Source organism: Macrobrachium nipponense, chromosome 5 (assembly GCF_015104395.2).
Source record: "Macrobrachium nipponense isolate FS-2020 chromosome 5, ASM1510439v2, whole genome shotgun sequence".
NCBI classification, from domain to species: domain Eukaryota; kingdom Metazoa; phylum Arthropoda; class Malacostraca; order Decapoda; family Palaemonidae; genus Macrobrachium; species Macrobrachium nipponense.
Genome location: NC_061107.1, coordinates 144,171,221 through 144,188,744, shown reverse-complemented (window position 1 = coordinate 144,188,744; position 17,524 = coordinate 144,171,221). Strand labels below are relative to the sequence as shown.

At 37.4% G+C, this 17,524-nt stretch overlaps 1 protein-coding gene across 1 annotated transcript; it reads left to right on the top strand.

The window, feature by feature from the left end:
- Positions 1–6,199: 6,199 nt before the first annotated feature.
- Positions 6,200–14,704, top strand: LOC135215702 (uncharacterized). Its single transcript, XM_064250660.1, has 2 exons — positions 6,200–6,670; positions 13,665–14,704. The coding sequence occupies exons 1-2, from the start codon at positions 6,479–6,481 to the stop codon at positions 14,574–14,576; spliced, it is 1,104 nt and encodes a 367-aa protein (XP_064106730.1). The 5' UTR covers positions 6,200–6,478; the 3' UTR covers positions 14,577–14,704.
- Positions 14,705–17,524: the final 2,820 nt, after the last annotated feature.

The following is a 17,524-nucleotide window of genomic DNA, read 5'->3' as shown; positions in this document are numbered from 1 at the left end:
ATTGCTAGTTTTTAAATTTAAGTAATTTCAATTTGTTGAAGCAAATGTGCATATCGCTATGATAACTTAAAACTTTTTCACTTTTTTTAATATTTGAACTGCTTGAGAAGAAAGTTTAATCTTAAGAGTCAGGATAACATCTCTCTGGCTACACCAAAAATGGACTTACGTTCTCAAGTTTGGTTTAATTAACTATTATTTTTACCTCCACCCCTACAGGGGCACCGCCCCTGTAGGAGTGGAGGCTTCTCCCATGCCCTGTTCCATAGGTCTTGATGGCCTACGGTGCAGGTGCATGGGAGGTTTTTTTTCAGGTGGTAATTGCATCGGTGTATTGTAAAGTAAGCTTACTTTGACTAAGATTCTTATGTAGATATTAAAAAAGTAACCTCACTGCTTATATTCAAAGCAATAGATTTTTCCCTTAAGAAAATGCAGTTTTTGGTTTAAAACCTTTTAAGTAGTTTTGCATTGATAGTTTAGTGTTAATGTAATTAACGTAACCTTAATGTATCGTGAGATTGAAGTTATTGTTACCTTTGTTATTAAGTTACTCTGCAATTTAATTTAGACGTTTACATCTGTAGTTCTGAACTTAGGAGGAGTAACTTTTAAAATGTTTGCAAATAAGAAAATTTAATTATGCAGTGCTTGAAACATTTTAAACTTGGTTTTTTTTCAGATTGAGATTCTATTGTAGTTTTCACTTAATTTGCTCATATTCAAATTGCTAGGTTTTAAGTTAAGTGAAAGTGATTTATGCCAATAATACAATGAGCAGGCCTCTATTTTCACTGATACAGTTCTGTCGTATGCTGAGCATTGGTTTTTATGCAGCCAATCCTATACCGTTAATAAGTTGACACCCTTTCTCTTGTTAAAAATTAAATCACTTGTTAATACAGCCAGCCAGATTTTGTAGGACTAAACATCTCTGGTTAATTCTTATTTCGGACGATCAATGTATTTTGCTGTCCAATCATCCCAACTCTCTCCTTTCACTGCCCCCTAGATGCTGACCCCTTGGCATGGGTAGGGGGCTTAGGGACCAGCTGCTGGGCTCTGATGCCTGGTGGGATTGCTCTCTTACTGGTCCTTGGGACCCAGCTGCTGATCCAACTAAATTAGTTAGAACTTTTCTTCTTTCTGCAATTTTTTCATTCTTACTACATCCTTCTCCTTCAAGTAATATTTTTTACTAACATTTCGGTTTAATTATGTGGAATTTTCCACTTTTGTTAAATTTTACTGCTAAGGTGAGTCTGAGAAGGGATCGTGTTTTGGAAGGGGTTTTCATTCGAAGCTAATTGTGGGAGTTGTGGTGGTTGAGTCGCCACCTGATATGGTTTGGACCCAAGAGGTAGTGATGGGACCCTCCCATTCCTACCTTGAGGGTGGAACCATCTCCAAACATCAGCCCATCGGAATCCAGGGGGGGCTGGTGTTTGGGATGGGACTCCTGGCTTTTGTCCGGAAGCCCACCAATACATTTGGCGTGGGGAGTCGGTCCTCATTAGTGGGGGTAGAACTCCCAGCAGGCAGATAGGCTTATACCTGGGCCACTGCAGCGTATTGGTGCTATCCCGTAAGGGTAGGGTATGGGGTGGACCATTGGGAGTCGACTCTCACTTGTGCCATTGGTGGAGAATTTGAATACCTGACTGACCCACGATACCTTCTTAATATAACCAAGCAGCCTACAAATATATTTGAATTTATGGATATCGACCAATGTTTGCCCTCCCCTGGATCTGACGACTTAACGGCACTGGCGACAACTTCAGGCATGGACACGGATATGAGCTCGGCTATCACACAGAACCATGCACCGAGACACCAGGGTGCTATTAAAACTGGTGGATTTGACATGAATAATAGTGCTTTATTGCACTAATGCAAGCCTTTCGTTGGACTACGAGTGCTTGCATAGTGTCGCATAACAGTTTGGTAAGGTGGAGATGATTAAAATGCTTCTAAAAAAAGACAAGCAGTCTTTTTCTGCATACATCAGATTTTCCTCTCCCCAAGAAGCTAGTGAGGCACAAATGAAATTAAATGGCCATATTCTAAATGACTCTGTTCTAAACACCAAGGTGTTTTCAGTGAGGAATTTGAACGATGAGCCATTCGATTTTGTTCCTAAGAACGAAGAATGTGGACCAGCAACATATACCAGGACGCTTCCTCCCCCTATATGGCATGTTGTCAGTTATAAAGAGGGAAGAGAAAATTTCATTAAAGCTGCAGAATGTATTGAGAACAAAGTGGGTTCTATTTCTATCGGTAATCTGAAACGATATGGAAAGAACTTACTCATAAAAGCAGGCAATGAGACCCAAGCTATTTTATTATCAAAAGTTCAAACCCCCAAAAAGTGGAAATATTGAGACTATAACATCGCACAGATTCTTTAACATGCTGAAAGGGGTAGTTTATTCCAGACACTTGCATGTTTTTAATGAGGAGGAGATTCTCCTACGGTGCCCTCCTTGTGTATCTCATGTAAAAAAATTGGGAGGGGATGCAGCTATGCTTTTAACTTTCTCCTCCAATTACTTGCCTGATACCATCAATGTTGGCCATGAGAGGATGCAAGTCAAAAAATATAAAAGAAACCCTAAACAATGTCGCAAATGTTTCGAATATGGCCACATTCAAGACTCTTGTGGAAACAATAAGAGATGTTCTGTGTGCTCAGCCGAGCATGACAATTTCGACAAGTGTGAAGCAGCCCGTTATTGTTTCCAGTGCAAGGGTGATCACTCTCCAAACAGTAGGACTTGCCTCAGATACAGGTTTGAGCAAGATGTGTTGGCAGTGGCTGATAATGAACATCTCATCATCAGTGCAGCAAAGCGTGTGGTAATGGGGGCTAACAAGAGTGCAAACTCTACCTATGCTTCTGTAATAAAGTTGACGAAGAGTTCTAGCAATGAGAGGCCACCAGTAATAGAATCTAACAGTAAGCATTGGAAGCCTGTTTCTCCTTGCACAGGAAATAATAATCGGACACTTATGTCAGCAAGTGCTTTGAAGCCCAATACTAAAAATTGTTCTTACAAAAGCATGGACAATTTATCCTCTCAAGATATAAACAGAAAATATGGCAAAACTGGAATTTTTAGCCCAAGGACTGGAAATAGTATCCATAATTGTCCATAAAAAAAGAAGCCTAAAAAAAGAACCGTGGGCTTCCCAAGGCACCAGCTATAGACCAATAGCTCTTACCAAGCTGTGTGGTGGGGTAAGCTTATGGAAAAAATGATAAACACCAGATTAGTTTGGCACCTGGAAACAAAAGGACTAATATCTCCATTTCAATTTGGTTTCAGGAAAAATCGTTCTACCCTTGATCCCTTGCTGAGGCTGACCAATCAAATCAAGCAAGGATTTGCCAAACGATGTCAGACTATCAGCGTATTTTTCGACCTTGAGAAAGCATATGACACTACTTGGAGAATTGGCATCATAAAACAATTGAACAAGATGGGCATATGTGGAAGAATGATTAAATTTTTATATTCCTTTTTAACAGAGATTTTTTAAGGTTAGAGTGGGCAACACTCTCTCCCAACCTTTTGTGCAGGAGGAGGGTGTTCCACAAGGAAGCGTTTTAAGTGTAACACTTTTTTCAGTGGCAATAAACAGTATAGTCCAACAAATATCATCACCTGTTAAATGCTCGCTTTTTGTTGATGACCTTGCAATATACTGCACAGGATATGATGCCTTGTCAGTATGTAAACATCTGCAAAGGTCTGTTAATGGCATTACAAAGTGGGCTGATGAGAATGGTTTTAAATTCTCCTCCTCTAAAACAGTTTCTGTAAGATTTACTAGGTGCGAGCGTGCGGAAGAGGTTCCCACACTTAGTTTAAAAGGATCTATCATTCCTTATGAAAATGAAGTGAAATTTTTGGGAATGACCATTGACCAGAAATTGACATGGGCCAGCCACATAAACGCCTTAAAGATTAAGGTTGAACAATCTCTGAATATTTTAAAGGTTGTTTCTGGATTTAGTTTGGGAGCTGATAAAAAATCCCTGCTGAGACTATATGACTCGTTGTGTAGATCCAAGCTAGACTATGGCTGTCAGATTTATTCCTCAGCTTGTCAAACCAGGCTGAAGGAACTCGACGTTGTACACAATATGGGGCTGAGAATATTCTCAGGGGCTTTTAGAACTTCGCCTGTTGAAAGCATATATGTTGATACTAACCAGCTTCCCCTTGATCTGAGAAGGCAAGAACTAGGATTAAGGTACATGGTTAGAATTAAAAGTGCTCCCAAAAATCCCTCCTTCAATGTGCTGAGGGAAGCAGACTCACGGGTCTTTTCTGGTATAAGAGCCTCTAGACCATTCCAAGTTAGACTAAATGAAGATGTTTCGGGTAATCATCTTAAATCCCAGAAATTCATGGAAGTAAACCATCCTGTGTATCCTCCATGGCTTATTCCAGAAGCATCCGTGTGCAAAAAAGCAAAAAGCATATAACAAAAAAAGACTGTCCTGAGGAGGAGATTAGGGGAAAATTCTTAGAGCACGAAACTGTCCATACTAATGTGACAAAAATATATACAGATGGATCAAAGTCAGATAGTGGTGTTGGCTGTGCAGTTATCCTTGGTGATACTGCATATGCAGCTAAGCTACCTGACTTTGCATCCATATTCACAGCAGAATTAACAGCCATAGTCTCTGCCCTGGATGTAGTTGTTCAAAGTAGCGACACTAATTTTGTCATTCACTCGGATTCCAAAAGCACTTTAGAAGCTATTAAAAAATTCAATAGCTTCCATCCGTTAGTTCAAAAAGTTCAGGAATCGCTCCCCCATTTGTATTATTTGCGTAAATCTGTCTCTTTCTGTTGGGTCCCTTCAAATGTGGGGATTTGTGGAAACGAGATGGCAGATAGGGAAGCGAAAGCTGCTAGTGTCACATCAGAAACAGCCTTTAGTAAAGTGCCTCATGCAGATCTAAAAGGTTCTTTTAGGTCTTATATTTTAAGCAAATGGCAAGAAAGATGGACTTCTCCTCATCTTGTCAATAATAGAAAGTACAGAAATATTAGAAATAATGTATTGCCGTGGCCTTCGTCTTTCCAGTCTGATAGGCGAACAGAAATAGTTTTAAGCAGACTGAGGATTGGGGACACTTATTTGACCCATCAGTTAATTTTAGAAGGGGGCAGCCTCCCAGAGTGTGCTTGCGGTGGCGAGATGCTAACAGTGGAGCACATTCTGGTTGCTTGCCCCAGATATTTTAACCAGAGAGAGAGATATCTTAGGGGTAAATCCCTTTGTGATGTTTTGGGAGATGAAGCAGATATTTCTGCTCTCATCTCCTTTTTAAAGTCTATAAACATTTTTAATAACATTTAATTATATTTTATCTGTCACATCATAGATATATATATTTATTTATTAAGCATTTTCTTCTTTAATTTCTTCATTAATTCATTCATTTCTTATATGGTAATTTATATATGAACCATTTTCTTCATACACTTGTTAGCTCATTTATAACGTAATTTATTTACTCTCCATTACGGAGCTGAATGGCTTCTTTGGCCCCAGTGCCTGGGCTTTTGCCCTAAAGCTCATACATCCATCCATCCATCTCCTTTCACTGTCTTAAGCACTGAATGGCCGTAAGTGTCACAGAATTTGGATTGACAGCCTTAATTTCTTAAATCAATCAATCAGTCAATACGCCTTACATGTTTCATGATGGCAATGTAAATCATCTATAATTCGACAATCAATTCTGGGGAATTATTTTACATTCCGGTTCTATAAAGCAAAAAGCAGGAAATCCTAAATGAAACCACTACTGAGAAACTTCTCCTGCGCCATTTCAAGTGAATAATTTCCGGGTGTTTTTCCGTCTTCTATTCTGTGTGCGTTATCTCATTTCCTTTTCCCCTTCCTTTCGTAAACTACCGGTTAGTGCATTGAGACGGAGACTAGAAATAAAGGCATCCTTCATATGATTTAAATTACAGACCTGAACATTAAGAAATCAATAACATACAAGAAGCAATGTGTACAACCATACCAAATTTAAATAACTAGAGTCAGAAAAAACAAAGCAGAGGAAATGAGAAGTATCCTGATGTCCCTCGTAAATATTGAACACGCCACCGGAAACCTAAACTCGGGCGATAACCGAACTTGAGTGGCCGTGTTTTGCGTCACGTTCCGAACGTCCTGCAGGGACGGCGCCTTTTTAAGGCAGTCGCTGTCTTGAACTGCTGGTACAAACAAGATCATCCTAATCCAAGCTCACTCGTGAACTGCTGACGAAGATTCTGCTTGCATAGTGAATGACTAGTAAAAGTGAAAACAGAAATTAAACTATTCTTAGACAATCTGAAAATATTTTCTGAATAATAAGATTCGGTGGAAAAAAATCTAAAGAAAAGAGCGGAAGCTATCATTGATTTGTATACAGTACACATTTTCCCTCTCGGAGATGAGCGCACAAACCCGAAATAAAGGGATTATTACAGGGACAACCCTGCTTTTTATTACCTGCTTGCTACCTGGTTTCTCAGGTGGCGAAGACGTCGACTCTCTGACAAACTCGTTTCTTCAAGACAGATGTAGAATTGACCCCCACCACCCAGGAACGTTTCAAGTCTTATGCTCCTGCAAACCAAACGAGGTTAGTCGTATTTAACTTTCGTATTTCATTCTGTCGTACATGATGAAAGACATTCGAAGGCCTTACCATGTCTGTAGGCTCAAGATGATACTGTACATTTCATTACATCATAGGTAATTCGGATCTTTCCGAGAGAGTCACTCCCAAGGTTTTAACCCGGTATGTATCCACCTTTGCAAAGGCGTGTTTAACACAAGCAAGTTGAAGATTACTGTAAAAACTAAACAGCATACTAGATACCATAAAGGCAATTATCCCCAAGAAATACTAGTCCTAGATAACGACCCCCGAAAACCCGTGGGGCTCATTATCTAGGAAAGATCGGGTAATTCCAATTCCTAGTTTCATTCCACTTCATGTTTTTGCAATCTTGTTATTCATGGATTTTTGTGAACTTCATCGCTTCATATCCATCAACTTAATACTTATCTATTATCTAAGCACACTTCGCTCTCCTTCTGATATTGATATTGTATTACATAAGCTTTGCTCAATATAAACAAAAGAATATTTGCGGCGCCTTCATTTCCTGACGCGCATGAATGGTCCGTTTGACTTCATTGCAGTATATCATCTGAAGCTGCATAAAAAAACTAAAGCACGACATTTTCCATCCAGATTAAAAAAAAAAATAGACAATATCATGAAAAGTAGTAAACTTTTAAAAGGTGTTTGTCTATTTGCTCTAGTAGATCTTATCAAGTGCTGAAACAGTCGTAAATACAACTACTTGATATTTCGTCGTTTACAAGGTCTAGACCTTGGTCTTCTAAAGATATACTGCCCTGCTGAAAAGAGTGAGATAGGATGTAGAAGTTATCTTGAAAGTGTTTCGAAAGTGAAGACATCACTGGATTTCCCCAAACAGAGAATAATGAATGACTTGTAAAGGAGCCTCTTGCTTATTTAAAGTTTGCTTCTGTATGTTTGTGCTCTCCTCATCCATAGATGTATCTGGGATTTTTCCCCCATTATCAGTTTCCCTTTTGTGGTCAGGACGTTTTCTGCTAATTTTTATCACCGTTTCTTTTTTGTTTATTAACATGATCGATGATGAAATGGACGATCTTTTTATTTTAAATTAGGTTCAGCTGGTCTTGTCTGTCCTTCATCAAACTGACAATCTTTTAATTAGTTATAAATTTTTCAATATTAAATTTAGCTCCTACACAGTAGCATGTTTTGATGTTCGAAACAGACTTTTACATGAACACGCTCTAAGTTTGAATTTAGTTTTCAGTACCTTTCCTATGTAACTTTTTATGTTCTTTATAGCCAGGTTTAACATGCTTTTGATCTGTGTATTATGACTGAAAACTTTTACCTCATTAATGAGTTGTCACTTTTGTCATTTATTTTGATTGTAGGATCCTGAGATGAACATCCTGGACGATTTGGAAATGATTGCAGTATGCTTTTATTTTCAATTATCTTTTACAGCTGTCGATTCTTTGTGTAATTTTTTCTACGTTTAACTGTTGTTTTCAGAGTGGCAATGGTGTACCTGAGAGTTTTTTCATGAACAAAAGTTGCATTTTTGGTGTATCAGAAAGGTCATTCATGATTGCTCGCAAACTGTTTTGAAAACGAACTGGGAGAAGTAGACCTCCCCACTGTACTACTACACTGAACATTTAGATATTTTTCTCTGTATATGTCACACTGTTTCTTATAGTCACCTCTTTTATCTTATTTCCTTATCCAAGTTCAGTCTATTTCCACATATCATTCAATCTTACTATTTTTTATTCAACTTTTTAAATCATCAACTGATTTCCAACGCAATAGAACTCGTATAGCTTTGCTCCTATGTATTTGAAAGACTCCACTCGGTTTATCCTTTCTCTCTAGTGCTGTTTCATCTGTGTGCATTATCTGTTCTCATTAATTCTGCTTTTTTAGATTTCTCAAAACTTCAAATTGTTTAGATATATTAAGCATTTTATGAAACAACCTTTATAGATCGTATGTTGTTTGGTTTATTCAAACAGAATGTCATTTACATATTCTAAGTTTGTTCAGTTTCCAAACCTTCTCTTCTTCTTTCTCCAATCGCTTTTGTATCATTGTCAAGTCCACGAGAAGAGTAAAAACCAAAAGGGGCTTAACATTCCTCTGCAGTAACCTCTTGTTTACTGCTGACACTCTTGACAAGATTCCATCAACTTTAACTTTGTATTTGCTTCCTTCATTAGTAATTTCTATTTAAAACGAATGCTGTAGAGATGCAAGACCCTCCATGATATACTAGGTCTGTGGACACTCAAAAGTCTTGCATAATTGACAAGAGCCACCAGGAGATTTTACATTCAAAACACTGCTGAAACAAGATGTCTTCACAGACATTCTTGATTTTCTTCGATTCCAGCTCTTTTAAAACCAGCTCGACCATCTCTTATCCCTCCATCTCTCCGGCTTATTGACAGTTACTGTGCTATACATTCATCATGACTAACGGTGTAATGACGGTGTCCTAATGACAGTGCCTCTTTAGTGACTACATTCAGTTACGTCACCTTTATTTGGTACCTTAGCTGTGATTTACAATTCCCAATCATCAGGCATCATTTTCTCATTCCACATTCTGCGGAACGGAAAGAGGCATCATTTCATTTTCATCTAAAATCACCTCTGTAGTCAAGTTTCTTTATAAGTCATTCCACTCAAAAACCACGAATGTATATTCAGGTCTTCAGTGGCATATTCAGGCATATTCAGGTCTTCAGTTTGTGGCATATCCGTGAAATGATTAACTTCATATCTCTAATATCCGGCCAGCATTGTTTCTTTCGATATAAGATATCCATCCCTCCTTCCGACAGATGTCCTGCTGGATATCTTTTCATACAAAGATACTTCAGTTTTAGTTCTTTATGCTCCCCTAATACCAGTAGCCCCGTAGGCATTACTTCGGCCACTAGCTGCAACTCCTTATCATTCCTTTCACTGTTCCCCCTTTCACATTCTCTTTCTTGCATCTGACTTTCCATCCTCTCTAACAATTGTTTTATAGGGCAACTGCGATGTTTTCCTCTTGTTACACCTTTCGAACCTTCTCACGGTCAATTTCACTTTCAATGCTGAATGACCTCATAGGTCCCAGCGCTTGATCCTTGGCCTAAATCAATGGTAGGCAAACTACGGCCCGCCAAATGTTAGTAAATTTGAAAGAGAAAGGTTATTTTTCTTTCAAAAGTGTTTCATGCGAAGTTCCTACTTTAAAATACTAATTAATAAAAATTGTTTTCCAACTGAGTTAGTAGTCTCTTTCAAATAAAAGCTTTCCATATGAATCTTCTGCAGTACTTTAAAAGATTAATAAAAACATAATTTCATTATTTCTTTAAAAGCCTTTTATTTTGTCCTTTTTGAATATTGGCATTTAGAGCTCTTTCATCCATTCCTCTGTAATCTCTCTCATATCATCTTGAGCTACTTTAGACTGCTTTCTAGACTTCAGTACTTAGCACGTTCTCATTTGCTTTCCGTATCGCGTCCCTGATATCACTCTACGGTTCCCTTTCTTTTGTCTAATCTCTATTGTATCCCAGGTCTTATCCGAAATCCAGTGTTTCTGTCCTGTTACCCCATGTCTCGGTACTTCCTTCCCGCAGATGATCAATGCAGTAAATCAGTGGTTCCCACCCCTGGGTCGCGACGGTATTTCTGAGGTTCGCCAGAGGGTCTTACAAAAATATATGTTAATAATTCACAGCTGGTCACATTTTTATTTTGAGTAATGTTACTGATTTACTTGAGCAGAACAAAGTAAAGATTCTACTGGGCACACAGTAACTTGTTTTCATTCCCATTTCAAATGTATTGAAATTCATTGTGCTAATAAATATGAATTGAAATATAATAACGAATGTTCATGAACGTTTTGCAAGTATAACTGTCACATGAATGAAATGGTTGGATTTATTATTACAATTAGGGTCGCTAGTCCAAGTTAAGACTGCATTCAGGGTCGCAACCAAAAAAGGTTGGGAAACACCGATGTACATTATTGATAATAACTCATTTTCACCAGTTGTAACTATTATGTACTCAGATATACTTTCTTACTACTTTCTCATGCCGAAAATCTATTTCGTATTTCAGTTTTAAATGCCTCTTGATGTTTTTCTTTTCCTTATTTTTTTTTTTTGTTAATGCTGGGTATCTTGCAACATTGTATCTGCGCTCAAGAAAAATCTTATGAATTGTTCCGCATATGTCGTTGACTTTTATTTATATATATTACCATTAATCTATTATTTTTGAAAATATTAATTGGATTTTCAGTGTAATCTGTTCCCATTGGGATTAAAGTACAGCCATGCTCAGAAGTGACGTGACATGACGGCATAGGAATTCGTTCAAAATTCACTAACTGGCACATAACATATATATATTTATCTTTTTCCTTTAATGCAAAAACATTGTTATATCCTAAAATAAGGCTACAATATGTTTCATAAGAGAAATCTGTTATATATATCAAAACAGTAAGAATATAATATGTGTAGCCAGTTTCCAGAAAAACAGTGACAAAACATTTCCAAAACTTACGTTCATCAAGTGCCGATGCATTCAACAAAAACTTCATCTGGCCAAGGTTCAAATCTTAAAATAATAATAAAAAAATAAAAAACAGGGAAAAATTCATAATTTCATATTACTTACATTGCAACCATAAAACTCTAAATGGTCCTATTTGATTAGTTTTACCCCTCGATCCTGAAAAAAAAGATGAAAAAATAAATTCGAGTGTTACTGTAGCTAAAATGAATCCACCGATATAAAATGGTTAGCGTTGCTTGTGTGACGTAACCATCTGAGTGGCGGCAACATGAACCAACTGGAACATATATGTCTACAGTGTGCAAAAACAATGAAATGATCTTGGAAATGTTCTTTGCTATATTTGTGTTAGGAAGATTTGTATTTTCATAAAAGATAAAATTAATTGTGTTATATTTCTTAATGACTTGAAAAATAATAGTTTACTAGCAAACATTTGTCTTTGCAGTTACACTTTGGATAATACCATGGATTTGTTTCCAGGCTTAGGCGTGTTCTTTTTCTTTGCTTGCTACATACACTTTACTTTTAACATTCACGTTTCTATACTAAGAATCTGTGGTGGGGATGCATATTTTCACACCTCATGTATCCTTATGAATTGAACACCAAAATAAAGCCGAAGGAATTTTGATAAAATAAAATTTTTCGTTGTTTTAAAAAATGCTGTAGCATAGGCCTTGACGTTAATATTAATAACCTTAGGTACATAACTGACTTTTGGATATAATTGAAAGATCATCATATATTATTATTCAAGGAACAGGTGCTCTCTAAAATTGATCCATTAGTAAATCAGATGGCATCTCAGAAGCCTTAGGTTTTTATACTAGGCCTATACATTACACGTGCAACATATGGGGGCAGTTTGAACATTGCCCAAGACTATGTTTCTAAGAAAGTTATCTGTAATTCATATTTCTATTTCAAAAAATGTTGATATGACTGTTGAGCCTATTAGGTCTACTAGCTAACTGACCCTCTGCTTGGGATAACTCTGAATGACAACTGATAAACTTTCTCTCTCTCTCTCTCTCTCTCTCTCTCTCACTTTTTCCATCTTTCCCCTACCTAACACCCCTTCTTCTCTCTCTCTCTCTCTCTCTCTCTCTCTCTCTCTCTTCTCTCTCCAACCATCTCTGTCTCTTTCCCTTTGTCTTCTCACTAATACCAACTCTCTCTCTCTCTCTCTCTCTCACACACACTTTTTCCATCTTTCTCCTTCCTAACACCCCCTCTACTCTCACTCTCTCTTCCTCCTCCTCTGACTACTTTCTCTTCCCAACCATCACTGTATCTTTCCCTCTTTCTTCTCACTAATACCAACTCTCTCTCTCTCTCTCTCTCTCTCTCTCTCTGTTTCCATCTTTCTCCTACCTAACACCCCCTCTACTCTCACTCTCTCTCCTCCTCTTCCTCTCACTCCTTTCTCTCCCCAACCATCATTGCCTCTTTCACTCTTTCTTCTCACTAATACCAACTCTCTCTCTCTCTTCTCCCAAATACCCGCTCTTCTGTCTGTCTCTCTCTAACCTTCCCTGCCTTTTTCCCTCTTTCTTCTCCCTAACACCCAGTCCACTATCTCTCTCACTTCCTCTCCCTCTCCTACCAACCCCCTTCTCAAACTCCACCCTCTTTGATGTCATTGATATTTACCCTTTAGTATTCTTTTCCAAATGATAAGTCATATGTATACAGAAATTATGTATGATAAATTTGTAAAGTTACTAAGTCTACAGGCATAACCAACCCCGTTTTACGGGCAGAACCAGCTCCGTTTCAGGGAAACTCTTCTCACCCCACCCCCCTTCGGAAGGGGAGGGGAAAGGATGTAGGACAAAAGCACGTTATAAACCATCTTAAGGGTCCCAACTATATCCTTGCCAAGTTTCATGCCCATCGGACCAGCCGTTTGGCCGTGATTGAATGACAGACGGACGGATGAACGGACAGATATAACGCCCATTATAGTAGGATAGTTATATGCTGTAGAGGTTACGATTACTGCTTCTTGTAGCAAGTTGTGCAAGTTGGCTTTGGCAGCACTGCCAACCTTGTTACACGATGCTTTGAGCTAAGCAGTGCAAAAAAAAAAAATTCAAGTATATCAAATTAATTTCACATTAATTATAAATGATGCCAGATATGAACGACATATCTTTTAATCCACCGAGAAAATAATGTTAGCTGTGAATTCAACATATATGGCATTGGCAGCCACATTATTTTCTGTTGCATCTGAGCTATTGGATAATTCATAAAGAATCATGCTTAATGACATTTGAGCATGGCTGTACATGTACACTGTAACATAGGAATAGCAAACTGTTACAATACACGGTACCTAAGCTGAATTACCGGTAAAAAATTGTAAGTTATTAATAAAGACAACCGATGTACTTGACTGACTTTACTTTTTCTTTTTCAGACTTTAACGCTGTCAGAGGCTGAAACCAAGAAACTTGCTTCCTCGGTGATAGGATTCCATGTTAGTGACTGCAATAGGTCTACTGTGGTAGTTAAGACCAACGCATTAAACCATTTCAACTACTTAGAGTTAGTCACATTCCATAACATTGCCACTCTCAGACTAGAGCCTAACAGTATTAACTTGGCTCTGTTCCACGTAGAAGACTTTGCTTTGACTTTTGAGGATATACTGGGGTCTGGTCTTTCCCTGGAAGAGAATTCTGTCAGACTCCAACGACCTGTTGGAAGTGCAGCAAACGAAAAGCTTGTGTTCTCCAATGCAGTAATTAGGGGGTTCCCTAAATTTGCAATCAATGGTCCATTTACTGAGCTGCAGTTGAGAAAAGTGCTCTTAACGGAGCGAGCTCAATCAGAATCAATAAATGTGGGTGAAACAGAGACTGAAGTGATTATTAACACATTTGAGGCTCTTAATGGCGGCCTGGAGGCCAAGTGGCTTTTAGGAAACGTGAATAACCTTCAGATTATACGAAGTAGCATTCTGATGAAGCAGTATGCCTTTGCTGGCATCACAATGACAGGATCTGCACCAGAAATGGAGATGAGTCACAATCAGTTTGGTTCTTTACCAACAGGAGTATTTGACATAAATGCAACGTTTGCAGAGGTTTCAGTCAAAGCAGAAAATAACCGAATAAACTGTGCTTGTGAGGACTTAATATGGATCCGAGAAAACCTGGAGGGCTTTTTGCAGAATCGACTCAATTTTATTTGTGACAACATCACGTTGACTGAGGCCCTAAGAAAATGTTCCCCAATAGATGCTAGTAGTTCGTCAGATAACACCAGATTAAGCCACACAGCGATTATTACGCTCTTTCTTGCATTTACATATAGCATCCTTTTGTGAAGCTGATCACGCTATTGGCTTGTGTTTCCTCGGTTCAGTGTACAGCTGTCTAGTTGACTGTATTAGTGCTATTAAGGCTACAGTGACACACATACACGCGCATATATATATATATATATTATTATATATATATATATATATATTATATATATATATTATAATCCATTACTCATAGTACTTATTCTGAATTTAAAGTTCCTTTATGCTTTCTATTTTACGAAAGTTTATTTCGAAAAAAGAGTGATGTCATCCAAAAAGAAACATAGCCCCTAGACCCGATAACTGTAAAAAGTTGTGTATAGATGAATAAGTATTATCTTTTAAAAAAGGGAATTATTTCTGACAAAGCCTATTTCTAAGATCAGCGGATCTGTTAAGCATTTCCAAGTCGATAATGTCATCATCATTGACCTCGCCTACCACTCTTTCGACAGTTCTGGCTTATCTATTTGTGTTTATAAAATCCCATAAGTTCATAAAGTTGGCATACCTTGCAAACCTATTTTAGTTGCTCATAATTCTCAGTATTATCGAATAACCAAGTAATAAATTGCCTATTTTAAGTGTGTTTGCTACAACTCGGTATATTGTTTAGACGTGCCTGTTCCGTTGACATAGTTCGACAAGAAGACAACATTTTTTATGGTGAGTTTCGATACTCAATTATTAATTACAAAACGGTCCTTTCTGTAAAGCAATAGTTATAATTCCTGGTAAACTATTCATCATTGACAATAGTATAAGCTCTTGGATTCAGTAAAGGCTATTGTCAGAAATTATTCGAATTTGCTGGGTTATATTTTTATTATAGCTAACAAAATGAATGTCTCCGAGCTTTTGTTTTATTTAGGATAACCTTCGTCATAACACACACTTTTCCAAGGAGACTGAAGGGAACGTCAAACTTGTATTTTTCGAGGTCGACGTTGTCAGACGCAAGAGCAGCTCGCTGCTGCCCGCCCTTGGAAATTTCAGAAACACTGAACCCAATTTTCTTCTAGTCTGAATTCAGGTTTATTTAAATTTCATGAGGAATTGGACTCCTTCAACTCTAATTTCGCAGGAACTGTTATCCTTCAGGTCAAAGTAATTTTTATCCTTGACAAATTCAATTTTAATAAAAAAAATCTGGAACTGCAACGGCGGTGCTTTGTTATATTTATATTATTTTAATAGGGAACAATGATAGTTGTTTATCGTTGAACGCAGAAATTGTTTTATTTCTCTCACATTGTATATATTTTTCCCTCTTTCCTTTACCAAAGGGTTTAACACTATTCGTTTGGAATTAGGTCATTACAGTAACGACGACGTTCATTTGTTTATATTGTATAAGTACAAGGAGTTAGATTCTTTTTTATGATGCTAAAGGAATCTTTTGTTTATGTTGAGACCGCCAAATAAGGGTATATGGATGGCGTGCCTCAGATTTGTGGGTGAATGATATCATAAGGGGTAAAGGAGGAAAATATGATTTCCCTCCTATTTTATATTTAGATAAGTGCGGGAATGTATGCCGATGATAATTAATGACTCAAGTGAATTCTTCAGCAAATCAAAACATTGTTATGTACCAAGTCGTCCATTGGTATCTCGATGTCTCGTTGTACATTATTTTTATGGTTTGGTAAAATTTGTTCATGTCTACCTCTGTTTTACGTACGATCGTTTTGGGCCGAAACAACAAAGTGCATAAGCCAAGAAAGTGCTTCTTTACAGGGTCATTAGTAACGGAACAGGCAACTCGTTCATAAAAAAAAAGGTGGGGGGATGTGGGGACGGGAGGGGAGGTAACTCTGCTGGAAAAAATGACTGTTTTAAGGTAAATATAAGATCCAATGCATAGATTTACCCATTGCCATGAGACATTCTTTCCTGTTGTTACGGCCTTTATTGGCTAAGGAATTAAGCCCTTTCCACACCATAGTTCCCCCACTCCTTTTCCACTGACGAGCGTGAATATTTCGTTTCCAGCGATCTGCACGTTCGATTGTATGTTCCCTAAACATATGTATTGTAAATTTTGTATTTCTGTATATAAGCCCTCTGGAAAATGTTTTGGATATAAAGAAAAAACCGGTCGAGATACACACTCAAGTGTCAGCATGACTATGATCAGTGTTAAACGAATTTTCTTTATAACTTCATTATGCCTCTCTCATCAGTACATTCTCGCTTGCAGTCGGAATGGCAAGATCGCTGCTGCTCCTTTGTTTAATGTGTATATATATATATATATATATATATATATATATATAGATATATATACATATATATATATACACACATTTTTTAGGTCCGGTCCTTGTCCTAATTACATCATGCTATGTTTTCATGTTCATTGTCCTAGACTAAGTCCTCTACATCATCATTTTAGTCAATTTCTTCTTAGGAAAAGTGTCTCACCATCCATTTTGTTGTTAGCCTTTGTGTCTTACTACACACCTTCATTTTCATTGTCTTAAGTTTCTTAGAATATAATTGTTTTTCATTTACGCTAGTTTTATTTATCTGGTTATTATATTTTGTTTGTATACATTATCATGTTTTGTCTGTGACCTTGAAATAGGATCAGACCCTAAAATTGTATCATTCTGAAATAAATTTGAATATGTTGAGTTGGATTCTGGCTATCCTCTCTTTTTCTATTTCATTTAGAAAAAGCCTCTCCAAGAGAAACCATGTTGTTATATATGTATGTAGCTATACATATGTATGCCAAGGCTAAAATCCGGAGCAGGACTGTACAACTTTATTGGGACATGTTTCGAGCAGCACTATCACTCGTTATCAACCTACAAATTTAAATGAATGTCATTGTAATTCTTGTAACCAAATTCACAATAATACAGCAAAATGACATAAGAAATGACGAATACATTAAAAGATGGCCATCTTTTCAAGTTTTTTTTATTAGCCCTCTTTTAACGTATTCTTATAACTTTTTT

Coding starts and splice junctions, on each gene's coding strand:
- LOC135215702 (XM_064250660.1), top strand. CDS start 6,479: ATGAGCGCACAAACCCGAAATAAAGGGATTATTACAGGGACAACCCTG. Junction 6,671..13,664: donor GCTCCTGCAAACCAAACGAG/GTTAGTCGTATT, acceptor TTTCTTTTTCAG/ACTTTAACGCTGTCAGAGGC.